The sequence below is a fragment of the Oncorhynchus tshawytscha genome, linkage group LG09 (genome assembly GCF_018296145.1).
Source record: "Oncorhynchus tshawytscha isolate Ot180627B linkage group LG09, Otsh_v2.0, whole genome shotgun sequence".
NCBI classification, from domain to species: domain Eukaryota; kingdom Metazoa; phylum Chordata; class Actinopteri; order Salmoniformes; family Salmonidae; genus Oncorhynchus; species Oncorhynchus tshawytscha.
Window position 1 is genome coordinate 16,085,826 of NC_056437.1, and position 17,083 is coordinate 16,102,908.

Consider the following 17,083-nt stretch of genomic DNA (forward strand, 5'->3'; position numbering starts at 1 on the left):
ATACTGCCCGATACTGACTGATACTACCTGATACTGCCTGATACGGACTGATACTACCTGATACTGTCTGATACTACCTGATACTGCCTCAAATAACCTGATACTGCCCGATACTACCTGATACTATTGTTGAACAGTATACTGGTACCACGTTAATATCACAATGCCAAAACGTCATGATACTTATGATACCAACATTTTAGAATACCGTAGTACAGTTTCATATGATACTACCAACTTTTTCAGCCCTACCGATCTACAGAACCTGCTGGTGCCTGTTATAAAATATTTATAAAGTCGGTTTGGTTTATAAATTCAGTTGAATGAAGCATCAGCTACTAGTCTCTTGAATTCGCAGGTCCAATCATATCCACTTCACTTTCATGCGCATATCACATGTGTCAGCTGTAATCATCCAGCCTCATCCCCTACCAGCCCTCACTCACCTGCTTCTCTCTGCGTCCCCTGCCAGGCCTCACTCACCTGCTTCTCTCTGCGTCCCCTGCCAGCACTCACTCACCTGCTTCTCTCGACGTCCCCTACCAGCCCTCACGCACCTGCTTCTCTCTGCGTTCCCTGCCAGTCCTCACTCACCTGCTTCTCTCTGCGTCCCCTGCCAGCCCTCACTCACCTGCTTCTCTATGCGTCCCCTGCCAGTCCACACTCACCTGCATCTCCTACCAGTCCTCACTCACCTGCTTCTCTCTGCATCTCCTACCAGTCCTCACTCACCTGCTTCTCTCTGCATCTCCTACCAGTCCTCACTCACCTGCTTCTCTCTGCATCTCCTACCAGTACTCACCTGCTTCTCTCTGCATCTCCTACCAGTCCTCACTCACCTGCTTCTCTTTGCATCTCCTACCAGTTCTCACTCACCTGCTTCTCTCTGCATCTCCTACCAGTTCTCACTCACCTGCTTCTCTCTGCATCTCCTACCAGTCCTCACTCACCTGCTTCTCTCTGCATCTCCTACCAGTTCTCACTCACCTGCTTCTCTCTGCATCTCCTACCAGTTCTCACTCACCTGCTTCTCTCTGCATCTCCTACCAGTCCTCACTCACCTGCTTCTCTCTGCATCTCCTACCAGTTCTCACTCACCTGCTTCTCTCTGCATCTCCTACCAGTTCTCACTCACCTGCTTCTCTCTGCATCTCCTACCAGTTCTCACTCACCTGCTTCTCTCTGCATCTCCTACCAGTTCTCACTCACCTGCTTCTCTCTGCATCTCCTACCAGTTCTCACTCACCTGCTTCTCTCTGCATCTCCTACCAGTTCTCACTCACCTGCTTCTCTCTGCATCTCCTACCAGTTCTCACTCACCTGCTTCTCTCTGCATCTCCTACCAGTTCTCACTCACCTGCTTCTCTCTGCATCTCCTACCAGTTCTCACTCACCTGCTTCTCTCTGCATCTCCTACCAGTTCTCACTCACCTGCTTCTCTCTGCATCTCCTACCAGTCCTCACTCACCTGCTTCTCTCTGCATCTCCTACCAGTCCTCACTCACCTGCTTCTCTCTGCATCTCCTACCAGTTCTCACCTGCTTCTCTCTGCATCTCCTACCAGTCCTCACTCACCTGCTTCTCTCTGCATCTCCTACCAGTTCTCACTCACCTGCTTCTCTCTGCATCTCCTACCAGTTCTCACTCACCTGCTTCTCTTTGCATCTCCTACCAGTTCTCACTCACCTGCTTCTCTCTGCATCTCCTACCAGTTCTCACTCACCTGCTTCTCTCTGCATCTCCTACCAGTCCTCACTCACCTGCTTCTCTCTGCATCTCCTACCAGTCCTCACTCACCTGCTTCTCTCTGCATCTCCTACCAGTTCTCACCTGCTTCTCTCTGCATCTCCTACCAGTCCTCACTCACCTGCTTCTCTCTGCATCTCCTACCAGTTCTCACTCACCTGCTTCTCTCTGCATCTCCTACCAGTTCTCACTCACCTGCTTCTCTCTGCATCTCCTACCAGTTCTCACTCACCTGCTTCTCTCTGCATCTCCTACCAGTTCTCACTCACCTGCTTCTCTCTGCATCTCCTACCAGTTCTCACTCACCTGCTTCTCTCCATCTGCTCTTCATGCGCGTCTATTCCTCCGTCAGTTGTAAAAATATATAATTTATCCGTGAAAGCGAGCCTGGATGCAAACCCAGATCCTGATGAGGCTTTTTACATTTGTCCACTTGTTCAATTGGAGCAGCGTGCAAAGTGAGCAATGTTGTTGATCCATTGTTACAACCAAGAGCACTGACTAGTCTGAGTAGACTTTGCAAGTTCACTGCCATGCAGCCTCTGAGTGTCAGGCATGCTTGCAGCTTTACAGCAAAGAAAACATCTTGTCTCTGGCCTAAACAGTTAAAACAATATGACCATGTTTTTATTTATTTTTTATTTTTAACTAGGCAAGTCATTTAAGAACAAATTCTTATTTACAACGATGGCCAACCAAAAGGCATCTTGCGGGGACGGGGGCTGGGATTAAAAATATAAATATATTTAATAAAAATATAGGACGAAACACACATCACGACAAGAGAGACAACGCTACATAAAGATAGACCTAAGACAACAACATAGCATGGCAGCAACACATGACAACACAGCATGGCAGCAACACAACATGACAACAAAATGGCAGCAACACAACATGGTAGCAGCACTAAACAGGGTACATACATTATTGGGCACAGACAACAGCACAAAGGGCATGAAGGTAGAGACAACAATACATCACACAAAGCACCATATTCGCAGAGATGCCTTTTTTCTTTCTATTGGGATTCACGCGCATTTGATATAATTTCACAAACCATGTCGCAGTCTGTTTTAAACTAATTCCAGGTCGCTAATTATTGGTTTGATAACAAACAACGTTGTTCAGCTAACAATCTGGTAAATTGACAGTAGGTCTAGGCAAATTTTATAGGCACAGGAAGAAAGGAAAAGGGTCTGCTACTCATCTAATGTAAAACTAAACTACATCATCAATCTATTTATTTCTGGTGCTCCTTAAATACTGTTTGGTGCTTAACGTTTAAAAGTTGGGATCAGTGTGTGTATGTATATTTGTGGGAGAGAGAGAAAGAGAGTGTGTGTGTGTGTGTGTGTGTGTGTGTGTGTGTGTGTGTGTGTGTGTGTGTGTGTGTGTGTGTGTGTGTGTGTGTGTGTGTGTGTGTGTGTGTGTGTGGGGGGGGGAGGGAGCGTGAGTGAATGTGTCTGTTAACTTCCATTCCTGCACTCAAATCACAGGTAAATTCAATTCAATGTGCTGTATTGAGTAGAAGTTGTGAATTTCCGTGACAAGCATCCGGGAAGGGGCGAACAGGATGCTAGGTCACTGATTTTTTTCCCACCGTGGTATCCCAATGATAGTCGGCATCGTGATACTTGGCCTGGTATCATATCGTTTGTAAATGTTGGTATCGTGACAAGCCTACCTGATACGCTTGATAATACCTGGTACTGCGTGATAATACCTGATACTGCGTGATAATACCTGATACCGCTTGATAATACCTGATACTACCTGCCTTACTACCTGATACTGACAGATATTGTCAGATACTGCCTGATATTACCTGATACTGCTTGAAAAGGCTTGATACTACCTGAAACTGCCTGATACTTACTGCCTGATATGACCTGATACTGCATGATACTGCCTGCCTTACTACTTGATACTGCCAGATACTGCCTGATAATGCATGATAATACCTGATACTGCCTGATATTACCTGATACTGCGTGATAATACCTGATACTGCCTGCCTGACATTACCTGATACTGCTTGACACTACCTAATACTACCTGATACTGCCTGATATTGCCTGATACTACCTGATACTGCCTGATACTACCTTATACTGCCTGATATGACCTGATACTGTGTGATAATACATGATACAGCCTGCCTTACTATCTGATACTGCCTGATACTGCAAGATACTACCTGATTCTGCCTGATATTACCTGATACTGCTTGATACTACCTGAGACTAGGTGATAATACCTGATACTGCCTGCCTGACATTACCTGATACTGTCAGATACTGCCTGATATTACCTGATACTGCTTTATACTACCTGAAACTGCATGATACTGCCTGATATGACCTGATACTGCCTGCCTTACTACCTGATACTGCCAGATAATACCTGATACTGCCTGATATTAGCTGATACTGCTTGATACTACCTGATACTGCGTGTTAATACTTGATACTGCCTGCCTGACATTACCTGATACTGCCTGATATTACCTGATACAGCCTGACATTACCTGATACTGCCTGACATTACCTGATACTGCCTGACATTACCTGATACTGCCTGATACTACCTGATACTCATATTATCATTCATGAATGTATCTGAATTTGAAGCTTAATAAAAAACTATTGATGCAGGGAATTAACCTGGATAAATAAAGGATATACAAAAAATAATTGATAACAAAACAATGTAACAGACACTCATACCTGGAAGGCCTCTGTGGAAGCTGTGGTGGAGTCGTCCCAGACCGCGCTAACCTGAGCGGGGACAGGGTGACCGTGGTCTGTGATCACACACACGTGGGGCGTGTTCACGTACACGGTCACCACTGACGTGCGGTCCTGCTCCGTGGGGTTGTAGACAACCACAGACCTGGGGGAAAAAGATCTGTTGGTACAAGCTGCTAATGTTTTGATCTGATAAGTCTAAAAGTACAGACACATATCCAGACAAAACTGTTCAACCTGACCAGACTATAACTTCCTATACTTTTCTAAGACATATTTGGAATATGGGGTCATAAGGGGCCATAATATCAGCCAGAATGTTGTGAGGGAAAAGGGAGTAATATTTTTACAGCGACATACCTAGGCTGTGAGCTGATTTTCAGAACGTTTTTTTGAGGCAGGGCATCTTGAGAAGGCTGGATGTCATCCTGAGAGAAATTTGCATGAGATTGAGTTGATTTGCAAAATAACACATCTGGTGTAGCTACACCAACACACAGTCCACAGACTATTTTCAATTCTTTGAGACACATTTGAAAAATGTATTTAATTTTGTTGTTGTGGTATTGGCTGCCGCTTTTGGGAATTGAGAAGCTATTTAAGCGTCTAAGGCTCATTCACTTCCCAATACAAATTTCATTAGGTTGGGGTGAGTGAGATTCATATCAAGCATATTTTCAGCTGCTGTAGCAAAACAACAAAGTGGAAGAGGTTACATTTCTCTGAAAATTGATGTTGACTTCCTGCCGGGGCAATTTGCATATTAAAATCCTGATGTTGTGCCTGCTTGAGGGATTTTGTCGAAGGTAGAGTATGGTAAATAAACACTTCAAAAGGTAGTGCATGCACTTCACTCCCTGTACCACCACCATCAACCCTTTGAAAATCACTCTACTAATCTGAAAATGTTGCTATGCACAACCAACACCCTTGTTTCAACACCGAAATTAAAACACCAATGCTATTTTTACTCACCATTTGAAGAAAGGCTTTTGACGGATTGTGACTGTATGCACTTTTGTCCTTTAACACCAGCCAGTGAGCGGAGTTGACAATCACTTGGTTCAAATTCAAAAGGGAATGAAACAACCTGAGAAGAGAGAATTGTTTTTAGTAAATGCCCAGAGGAAAGCAGTCAAAGCTCCGAGTCAAATAGTGTTTCACTTTCATTCAACCAATGTCTACGTCCCAACGCTGAATACAGTATAATCACTAAACCATGTCAGTGCAATCCCTTTAACTCGTGATTAATCAGTGTGTCCATGTCTACACTGCATCTCTCCCAATCAAATAAGACGATGAAAACAAATAAAAGTCATAAACCAGAGTGACACCTGGTACCGTAGTCGATCACTACCATGTCCTTGCCGGTGCCTGCGATGGCGTCATGATGCTGGAACAGGCCCAGGTTCCTCCTGGCTTCAGTGAGCAGTCTGTTGTTCTCCACAGCTGGGAAATCATTCAGCTTCCCAAACCTCTGAATATTAGCCAGGGTCAGGGAGTAAAGGATCTCAGCTGCCCTGAAGGACAGACAAAGGGAAGAGTTATTTTCTTCACATGAGTTTTCCTTTCCATGGCACCAAGACAAAGACAGACATGGGTTGTGTCTGAAATGTTTTCAACAGTGAGATGCCATGTCATTTGAATCTGAATTTGACCAATAATAAAAAGTTAAAAATACTGTTGCAAAACATTGTGCAGACCGGAACACGACCCATGTTCACTAATTGACAAATAGTTGTTGATATAGGGGTTCATCACGGACCAAGAGACAAGTAGAGTACTCCAAATTGACTACAGTTGGAAATCTCCAGTATTTGTTTGCAATCAGAGTCTCAGCTTGTGTTATTGAACCCATTTAACCCCGAGCTACAGCAATGAAAAATGAGCTGCTCGGCTCACAAAATAGAGATTTTCTCATTATCCCTAAAGTATCAAGGAAAACAGCTGGCAGATGAGGCTTTTCTTAAACTGCTCCAGCCTAACTGTTAGTTGCTATCAGGGAATCAGAGACAACCAGTGTTACAATTTCTCATTCTGAGATTGTTTCAGCCCAGTGGAAGCCCTGCCACTTGTTTATAGAGCTGAGGGATGGAACTGAGAGAATCAATGTAAGCACTCTTAAAGTCATAGGCCAGTTTTTTACTGCTGTGTAACTTGTTTACTGCTTTTTCTCTCGATATTTGATTGTGCAGCTTGATCACCGTACCATGTCCTATGTGTCTAACTGTGTCCATCTAGATTGTTCTAGATTGACAATGGCAGAGCAACACCTCTTGTTTGTGGTAGATTTCTAAGAAAATCATGTTTTAACACGAAAACCAAAATATTTGATCAATCTAAGGACAATCATGTACCTATCTCTAAGTCTTTGAACAAGAACAGGACTGGGGAGCCCTAGGATTTCAATGCACTGACTGCATCTTGAGAGCTTGTCACATAAAACAATAGACTGAGGCGACTGACTCAAACATACCATGTAAAAAGCCAATAGTGCTGCCTCCTTTCACAGAGAAAGACATATTTACAGAACAAGACAATGACTTTGAAAGGAACAACTCTTTAAGAGAATTGAGGAGGAGAGCAGGCAGACCTACATCTATACACATACTGTGCACAGTCTTGTTTGCAGCTTGAAAGCAGTCACCGGTTGAGTACTAAGACTAATTTAACGACTTTGTTGTGATTACCCATTTCCCTTCCTAAATTTAGACACCATCAAATGCAAATACAGTCATGTGTTTGAAGACAATGCACGAATCCATCCATACAGTATCTGTTGGTATACTGAATCTAACATAAACTCCTTTCTGTTATGAAGTTCAAGCATAACAATAGACGCTTAGACAATCTTGAGACCTCAGCAGGACAGAACAGATTCAAAGTTCAAATGGACTTAAACTCTTTCTCTGCTGAAACTTTTCTCACTTGGTATTTCTCTGCTCTGGGCAATGGTGTGTGAGATGCTATGTGTATGTGGGGGGTCTGGAGGTTGGTCTGTAATGAGGGCTTTGTCTGTGGGGGCTCACAGGGAGATAGACAGTCTGTGGTGGAGAGTGAGAGACCCCAGTGTTGAGGCCCCAGAACCCTGCCTGTGCTGCTGGTTAAAGGCTTTGTAGACAGTGGGACCTGGGGCAGGAGAGGAGACACTCATTACTGCTCTACTACTGAGTCTGATCAAACACAATGGTGCACACACACATACTCAGACAGACAGACAGACAGACAGACAGACAGACAGACAGACAGACAGACAGACAGACAGACAGACAGACAGACAGACAGACAGACAGACAGACAGACAGACAGACAGACAGACAGACAGACAGACAGACAGACCTCTTATCCACAGTCATCTCTGTGTGCTTAGTTCCTGCACTGACCACCTTGACTGTCTCACACCAGGGATCCAGTAAGATTATGCCTTTATCTGAACAGTCAAAACAAAGGAAATCAATACCTGCTGAGAATACAGGTGTAAACACCGTGACTGAGGGTCTTTACCCCGTATCAGTAGAGAGTAGCAAAACTTTTGGCCAGAAGTTTGGGTACCTGGTACTTTTAGTTGTAGAAGAAACACTTGACTAGAAGATACCAGGAAGACTAGCAGTTGCCAAGGTGTCAGTTCACGGGGATCCAAATAAAGAATACTGTAACCCAATCAAAGACATGATGAAACTAATCCACTGTGCATTAAACAGATAATTGTTATTTTTACATTTGAAGCAACTGAGATAGACCATAAATTAACCTTGAATAATAACCACATCTCCAACTGGGCCTGATTAGAAAGGCTTGATTAAAATAATATGATTGTTAAAAACTTTAATTTACATTTTTTATGAAATGTTTCTCATTAACTACTCTTGCGTATTGATGAATGTTGAAGTATCGATCCAATAAAATATTCAAGTTTGGTCTTCTCACTCCAAAGTGTTTTAGACAGTTGATGAAGAAAGAAATCAAAGCCAATCTAATGGTCCACCATCTAATAACCTCAAACACTGACCAGACAGACTTGACTTTAGTGCCTTTTAAGTTAGCACTAGCCTTTATCCTTCAGTCACAGGAGAGAGAAGATCTCCCCTGGGTCATTGCCTTTGATCCAGTCTGTTTCTTTCTTTAGTAAAGGTTTCTGTAGCAAGTTATTGTTTATGTGGTGGGGGAGGTAGCCCCATCCACAATCCCTAACCTGCAGGGCCAGAGACTGCTTGGTGTGCCTCCTACTCTTCAACCTGTCTGGCTTGGTTGCACCTGCTGGGGGTTTAACCCCCTCCGGCAAGGTGACAGTAGTATTGGGGGGAAAAAATGTTAGTTACATATCGCAACATTATTTTGGACTATATTTTATCGATACTTTGACTGCAAGTATCGATTTGTAAGATAGTGTTAGCTAGGTAGCGTTAGCTAGGGCTAGTCGGCTGTACCCATGCCAAAACGCAGCTATTTTTCATCCTACAGCTTGTTCTTCTACACACAAAAAATTAAGCAATTAAAGCAATTGTTAATTTACATTTGCATTTGTTTCATTCACTCATTAGCATATACAGTGCTTTCAGAAAGTATTCACAACCCATTACTTTTCCCACATTTTGTTGTTACAAAATGGGATTATAATGGATTTAATTATTATTATTATTTTTTAAATACAACAATCTATACAATCCTGTGTAATGTCATATTGGAAGAAAAATGTCACCTTTTTTTAATGAAAGGAAAATAAAACCCTAATATATTTTTATTAGAAAAGTATTCATCCCCCTGAGTCAATACATGTTAGAATCACCTTTATCAGCAATTACAGCTGTGAGTCTTTCTGGGTAAGTCTCTAAGAGTTTTGCAAACCTATATTGTACAATATTTGCACATTATTATGAAAAAAATATTCAACCTCAGTCAAGTTGGTTGTTGGTCATTGCTAGACAGCCATTTTCAAGTCTTGCTATAGATTTTCAAGCCAATTTTAAGTCAAAACTGTAACTAGGCTACTCAAGAACAATCAATGTGTTCTTGGTAAGTAACTCAAGTGTATATTTGGCCTTGTGTTTTAGGTTATTGTCCTACTTAAAGGTGAATTTGTCTCCCAGTGCCTGTGCTTAGCTCTATTCCTTTTTCTTTTCATCCTAAAAAACTCCATAGTCCTTGCTGATGACAAGCATACTCATAACATGATGCAGCCACCAACATGCTTGATAATATGAAGAGTGGTACTCAGTGATGTGTTGTGTTGGAATTGCCATAAAAAAGGGATTGAATACTTATTGACTCAAGACATTTCAGCTTTTCATGTTTAATTAATTACAAAAAAAAAAATGTAAAAACATAATTCCACTTTAACATCGTGGGATCAGTGACACAGCATCAACATGTAATCAATTTTAAATTCAGGCCGTAACACAACAAAATGTGGAAAGCGTTCCACATGGATGATGGCCCATGTTCCATGTTAGCTCCATTGTTTCACACAGTTGTGTCAAGTTGGCTGGATTTCCTTTGGGTGGTGGATCACTCGATAGACACAGGAAACTGTGAAAAACCCAGCAGCGTTGCAGTTCTTGATGCACACAACCGGTGTGCCTGGCACCTACTACCATACCCCATTCAAAGGCTTGCTCATTCACCCTCTGAATGGCACACATACACAATCCATGTCTAAATTGTCTCAAGGCTTAAACATCCTTCTTTAACCTGTCTCCTCTTCTTCATCTACACTGATTTATGACATTTACATAAGTATTCAGACCCTTTACTCTGTACTTGGTTGAAGCACCTTTGGCAGTGATTACAGCCTCAAGTCTTCTTGAGTATGACGCCACAAGCTTGGCATACCTGTATTTGGGGAGTTTCTCCCATTCTTCTCTACAGATCCTCTCAAGCTCTGTCAGGTAGGATGGGGAGCATCGCTGCAGAGTTGCAAAGAAAAAGCCATATCTCAGACTGGCCAATAAAAAGAAAAGATGAAGATGGGCAAAAGAACACAAACACTGGACAAAGGAACTCTGGCTAGAAGGCCAGCATCCTGGAGTCACCTCTTCACTGTTGACGTTGAGACTGGTATTTTGCGGGTACTATTTAATGAAGCTGCCTGTTAAGGACTTGTGAGGCGTCTGTTTCTCAAACTAGACACTCTAATGTACTTGTCCTCTTGCTCAGTTGTGCACTGGAGCCTCCCACTTTCTATTCTGGTTAGAGCCAGTTTGCGCTGTTCTGTGAAGGGAGTAGTACCCAGCGTTATATGAGATCTTCAGTTTCCTGGCAATTTGTCACATGGAATAGCCTTAATTTCTCAGAACAAGAATAGACTGATGAGTTTCAGAAGAAAGTTCTTTGTTTCTGGACATTTTGAGCCTGTAATTGAACCCACAAATGCTGACGCTCCAGATACTCAACTTGTCTAAAGAAGGCCAGTTTTATTGATTCTTTAATCAGAACAGTTTTCCGCTGTGCTAACATAATTGCAAAAGGGTTTTCTAATGATCAATTAGCCTTTTAAAATTATAAACTTGGATTAGCTAACACAAAGTGCCATTGGAACACAGGAGTGATGGTTGCTGATAATGGGCAACATTAACAATTTCTACACTGTATATCTGATCTATTTTATTTTATGACTTCAATACAAAACCTTGGAGGCTCGTGGATCTCACTCCCTTCCATAGACTTAAACAGTAATTATGACAACTTCCGGAGGACGTTCTCCAGGCCTATCAGAGCTCTTGCAGCATGAACTGACATGTTGTCCACCCAATCAAAGGATCAGAGAATGAATCTAGTACTGAAAGCATATGCTACAGCTAGCCATCACTGCAGTGCATAAAATGGGGTGAGTAGTTGACTCATAGAGAGAAAGACAATAGCCGAACAGTTCTGAACTAATTATTTTATTCAAAAATGAAGGAGAAGCACGCGCGAGAGAGAGAGAGCTAGCTATATTTCGTATTTTTTTCACGTTCACTTATTTACCTAGCAAATGCAGCTAGAGAGTTTAGCCTACTCCAACAGAGAGATATTTAATGTTACCTAGCAGGCTATGGCTATCCAATACTGGAACTATTCCAAGTCAAGGTAAGCTCTTGGTTTGATGAATTTATTGCCACCGGGGCCCACCGGTGAAACTGCTAAACTGCTTGCTAACAGTACACTGTACTGCATGATTGTAGCGGGGTTACGAACACTTTAGTTCGGGTAGCTATGTTGACTTGACGTTAACTAATATGGTTACCACGATGTAGGCTGTGTGTAGCGGTTAGTGTTTATGATATGAAGATTTGGCTTGGAAAGGTTTTTTCGCCTGGTTACAGACAACTGATGTGTTGTGCACTGAAGTCCACAAGCGAAAGGAAAAGGTGAGAGGAGGAGAACTCGTAGATGCGAGAAGGAATTATCCAACGATCAAAAGGATCATGCTGTTTGAATGTGGCTGCTATGAACTGTCTTTGCGTATGATCAGGGGTGTATTCATTCCATTGATTCTGTTGTTTTTTTAACATCTTAAATGGAAGCAAATGGAACAAAACGGGGATAAACATACCTGAATTTGTCCAAAAGAAACTCTCGTTTGCAACTGTTAGACTAATGATTACACCCTAGATCAGCTAGATGCAGGTAAGATTGTGCAAGGCAGTATTGATTGTGTCAATGTCTTGTCACATTTCTCTCGACCTGTGCACCTACACTACATGGCCAAAAGTATGTAGGACCCCGGTTCAAATGAGTGAATTCGGCTATTTCAGTCACATCCATTGATGACAGGTGTATAAAATCAAGCACACAGCTATGTAATCTTCATTGACAAACATTGGCAGTAGACTGGCCTGTACTGAAGAGCTCAGTGACTTTGAACGTGGCACCGTCATAGGATGTTATTGTGTTATTGCTGTTATTGTGAAGTGAAAATGTCTAGGAGCAACAACGGCTCAGCCGTGAAGTAGTAGGCCACACAAGCTCACAGGATGGGACCGACAAGTGCTGAAGCTACCTGCCCAAATGCATTGTGCCAACTGTAAAGTTTGGTGGAGAACGAAAAATGGTCATGGTTCCGGCTAGACGCTACAGCATACAATGATATTCTAGACAATTCTGTGCTTTCAACTTTGTGGCAACAGTTTGGGGAAGGCTCTGTCTTGTTTCAGCATGGCAATGCCCCCTGCACAAATTGAGGTCAATACAGAAAATGTTTGTCAAGATCGGGTATGGAAGAACTTGACTGGCCTGCACAGAGCTCTGACCTCAACCCCATCGAACACCATTGGAATGAGTTTGAACGCCAACTGCGAGCCAGGCCTAATCAGCTAACATCAGTGCCCAATCTCACTAATGCTCTAGCGCAGTGGTTCCCAAACTTGTTATAGTCCCGTAACCTTTCAAACATTCAACGTCCAGCTGCATACCACTCTAGTATCAGGGTCAGCGCAATCTCAAATGTTGTTTTTTGCCATCAATGTAAGCCTGCCACACACACACTATACAATACATTTATTAAACATAAGAATGAGTGTAAGTTTTTGTCAGAGCCTGGCTCGTGGGAAGTGACAAAGAGCTCTTATAGGACACGGCACAAATAATAATATAATAATTATCAATAATTTTGCTCTTTATTCAGCCATCTTACAAATATAACTTTAAAAATTGTGAATTAATGAGAAGGGTGTGCTTGACAGGATGCACATAACTCTACAATGTTGGGTTGTATTGGCGAGAGTCTCAGTCTTAAATCATTTTCCACACACGGCCTGTATTTAGTTTTCATGCTAGTGAGGGCAGAGAAGCCACTCTCACATAGGTACGTGGTTGCAAAGGGCATCAGTGTCTTAACAGCGTGATTTGCCAAGGCAAGAAACTCTGAGCGCAGCCCAATCCAGAAATCTGGCAGTGGCTTCTGATTAAATTCCATTTTCACAGAACCGCTTGTTGCAATTTTGATGAGGCTCTCTTGTTAAGTGAACTGGAGGCAGGGCATGAAAGGGATAACGAATCCAGTTGTTTGTGTCATCCGTTTTGGGGAAAGTACCTGCGTAATTGCGCACCCAACTCAATCAAGTGCTTTGCTATATCACATTTGACATTGTTCGTAAACTTGAGTTAATTTGCACACAAAACATCATACAATGATGGAAAGACCTGTGTGTTGTCCTTAATAATGTAGACAGAGAAGAGCTCCAACTTCTTAATTATAACCTCAATTTTGTCCCGCACATTGAATATAGTTGTGGAGAGTCCCTGTAATCCTAGATTCAGATCATTCAGGTGAGAAAAACATCACCCAGATTGGCCAGTTGTGTGAGAAACTCGTCACCATGCAAGCGGTCAGACAAGTGAAAATGATGGTCAGTAAAGAAAACTTTAAGCTCGTCTCTCAAAAAAAGAGGCAATACTTTGCCCCTTGATAACCAGCGCACTTCTGTATGTTGTAAAAGCGTTACATGGTCGCTGCCCATATCATTGCATAGTGCATAAAATACATGAGAGTTCAGGGGCCTTGCTTTAACAAAGTTAACCATTTTCACGCTAGTGTCCAACACGTCTTTCGACCTGTCAGGCATTCTCTTGGCTTCTAGGTTAGACTACTGCAATGCTCTACTTTCCGGCCACCCGGATAAAGCACTAAATAAACTTCAGTTAGTGCTAAATACGGCTGCTAGAATCCTGATTAGAACCAAAAAATGTAATCATATTACTCCAGTGCTAGCCTCCCTACACTGGCTTCCTGTCAAGGCAAGGGCTGATTTCAAGGTTTTACTGCTAACCTACAAAGCATTACATGGGCTTGCTCCTACCTATCGCTCTGATTTGGTCCTGCCGTACATACCTACACGTATGCTACGGTCACAAGACGCAGGCCTCCTAATTGTCCCTAGAATTTCTAAGCAAACAGCTGGAGGCAGGGCTTTCTCCTATAGAGCTCCATTTTTATGGAATGGTCTGCCTACCCATGTAAGAGACGCAAACTCTGTCTCAACCTTTAAGTCTTTACTGAAGACTCATCTCTTCAGTGGGTCATATGATTGAGTGTAGTCTGGCCCAGGAGTGGGAAGGTGAACGGAAAGGCTCTGGAGCAACGAACCGCCCTTGCTGTCTCTGCCTGGCCGGTTCCCATCCTTCCACTGGGATTCTCTGCCACGAACCCTATTACAGGGGCTGAGTCACTGACTTACTGGGGCTCTTTCATACCGTCCCTAGGAGGGGTGCGTCACTTGAGTGGCTTGAGTCACTGTTGTGATCTTCATGTCTGGGTTGGCGCCCCCCCTTGGGCTGTGCCGTGGCGGAGATCTTTGTGGGCTATACTCGGCCTTGTCTCAGGATGGTAAGTTGGTGGTTGAAGATATCTCTCTAGTGGTGTGGGGGCTGTGCTTTGGCAAAGTGGGTGGGGTTATATCCTTCCTGTTTGGCCCTGTCCGGGGGTGTCCTCGGATGGGGCCACAGTGTCTCCTGACCCCTTCTGTCTCAGCCTCCAGTATTTATGCTGCAGTAGTTTATGTGTCAGGGGGCTAGGGTCAGTTTGTTATATCTATATTATGCCTCAGGACTACCTGACATGATGACTCCTTGCTGTCCCCAGTCCACCTGGCCGTGCTGCTGCTTCAGTTTCAACTGTTCTGCCTTATTATTATGCTGGTCATTTATGAACATTTGAACATCTTGGCCATGTTCTGTTATAATCTCCACCCGGCACAGCCAGAAGAGGACTGGCCACCCCACATAGCCTGGTTCCTCTCTAGGTTTCTTCCTATGTTTTGGCCTTTCTAGGGAGTTTTTCCTAGCCACCGTGCTTCTACACCTGCATTGCTTGCTGTTTGGGGTTTTAGGCTGGGTTTCTGTACAGCACTTTGAGATATCAGCTGATGTACGAAGGGCTATATAAATAAATTTGATTTGATTTGGCAGCAAGAGCCTCCTGGTGGATGCTGCAGTGTACTCAAGTGGCGTCGGGAGCAACTGCTTGCACGTGCGTTACCACTCCAATATGTCTCCCTGTCATGGCTTTTGCACCATCAGTACAGATGCCAACACATCTAACCACCAAAGTCCATTTGATGTCGCAAAGCTGTCCAGCACTTTAAAAATATCTTCTCATGTTGTCCTGGTTTTCAGTGGTTTGCAGAAGAGGAGGTCTTCCTTAATTAACCCATAAACGTAACGGGCATATACCAGGAGCTGTGCCAGGCCCGCCACGTCTGTTGACTCATCCAGCTGTAACGCATAGAATTCACTGGCTTGTATAAGAAACAGTACTTGTTTCAAATCATCTCTTGGCACTGACACGACGTGAAACAGTGATTTTCTTTTTTAACCCCATTTTCATGGTATCCAATTGATAGTTACAGTCGTGTCTCATCACTGCAACTCCCGTACAGACTCAGGAGAGGCGAAGGTTGAGAGCCGTGTGTCCTCTGAAACACAACCTAACCAAGCCACACAATGCCCAAAAACCCGGAAGCCAGCCGCACCAATGTGTCAGAGGAAACACTGTACACCTGGTGACCATGTCAGCGTGCCCCCGGCCCGCCACAGAAGTTGCTAGTGTGCGATGGGACAAGGACATCCCTGCCGGACAAACCCTCCCCTAACCTGGACGACGCTGGGTCAATTGCGCGACGCCCCATGGGTCTCCCGGTCGCAGTCGGCTGCGACAGAGCCTGGACATGAACTCAGAATCTCTAGTGGCACAGCTAGCACTGCGATGCAGTGGCTTAGACAACTGGGTCACTCGGGAGGCTGAAACAGTGTTGTTTGATGAAGGCATTGTCTGTATCGTTTTTTGGGCCTTTTCTCGCAGCATTGTCCCAGCCATATCCACGGCAGCAGGAAGATTTAAGTCCTCCACAATAGTATGATGCTTGCCTGTCCTAGCCACTCGGTAGCTCATCATGTAAGACGCTTCTAGCCCCTTCTTATTAATGGTATCTGTTGCTTTCATGCATGTCTTACTACTCAAAAGTCGTCTTAATTCTCGCTCAAAAAACTCCTGTGGATTATTTTTCAAATTGGCATGTTTTGTTTCTAAATGTCTACGCAAAAGTGAAGGTTTCATTGAGTTGTGCTTTTGCACATATAACACACTGTGGCTGAGGAAAGGCACTATTACCTATATAAGTGAATGACAAATCAATGTAGTTCTCATCTTATTTGCGCCTCTTCGATGGTCCAACGTCCCTGCCTGTTGTTCAGTGCATTCCCAGGTAAGGGGGCACAACTGTCACTGTCTATGCTAGCTGGGTTAAAGACAAATGTAGAATTACTGATGCTAGCATGGGATGTGCTCGTGGAAGCAGAACAACTTGTATTGTCGACAGGTGCAGGTGTCATACTGCTGGTAGTAGCAGTACTACTGATGCAGTTTGGACACGGGCCTTACTTTTTTTAACCATTTATACATTTTAGAGCAAGCAGAATGCACAGCAGCTACGTTTGGCTACATACGGACCGTTAGTGGAATTCCCGTGAGAGAGTAACAGTTAATGTGATTGGATATTAATTATTTGACGAGGCTACCTGTATTTGACATAGTGTTGTTATTTAGTTGAACACTAGATGGTTAAATTTTATTTTGGGCAGTGAAACGAGGCTACTCAGGCGAGAGAAAAAAA

At 43.4% G+C, this 17,083-nt stretch overlaps 1 protein-coding gene across 1 annotated transcript in view; it reads right to left on the reverse strand.

Moving 5' to 3' along the window:
- LOC112257442 (alpha-mannosidase 2-like) overlaps window positions 1-17,083 on the reverse strand; it is a 54,213-nt gene that overhangs the window by 15,665 nt on the left and 21,465 nt on the right. Inside the window, exons 10-13 of the mRNA XM_024430993.2 lie at window positions 5,831-6,016; window positions 5,472-5,586; window positions 4,857-4,924; window positions 4,476-4,641 (exon numbers count right to left, since the gene is read on the reverse strand). Of these exons, the coding sequence (XP_024286761.2) occupies window positions 4,476-4,641; window positions 4,857-4,924; window positions 5,472-5,586; window positions 5,831-6,016 (535 nt within the window). The remainder of the gene's footprint in view (window positions 1-4,475; window positions 4,642-4,856; window positions 4,925-5,471; window positions 5,587-5,830; window positions 6,017-17,083) is intronic.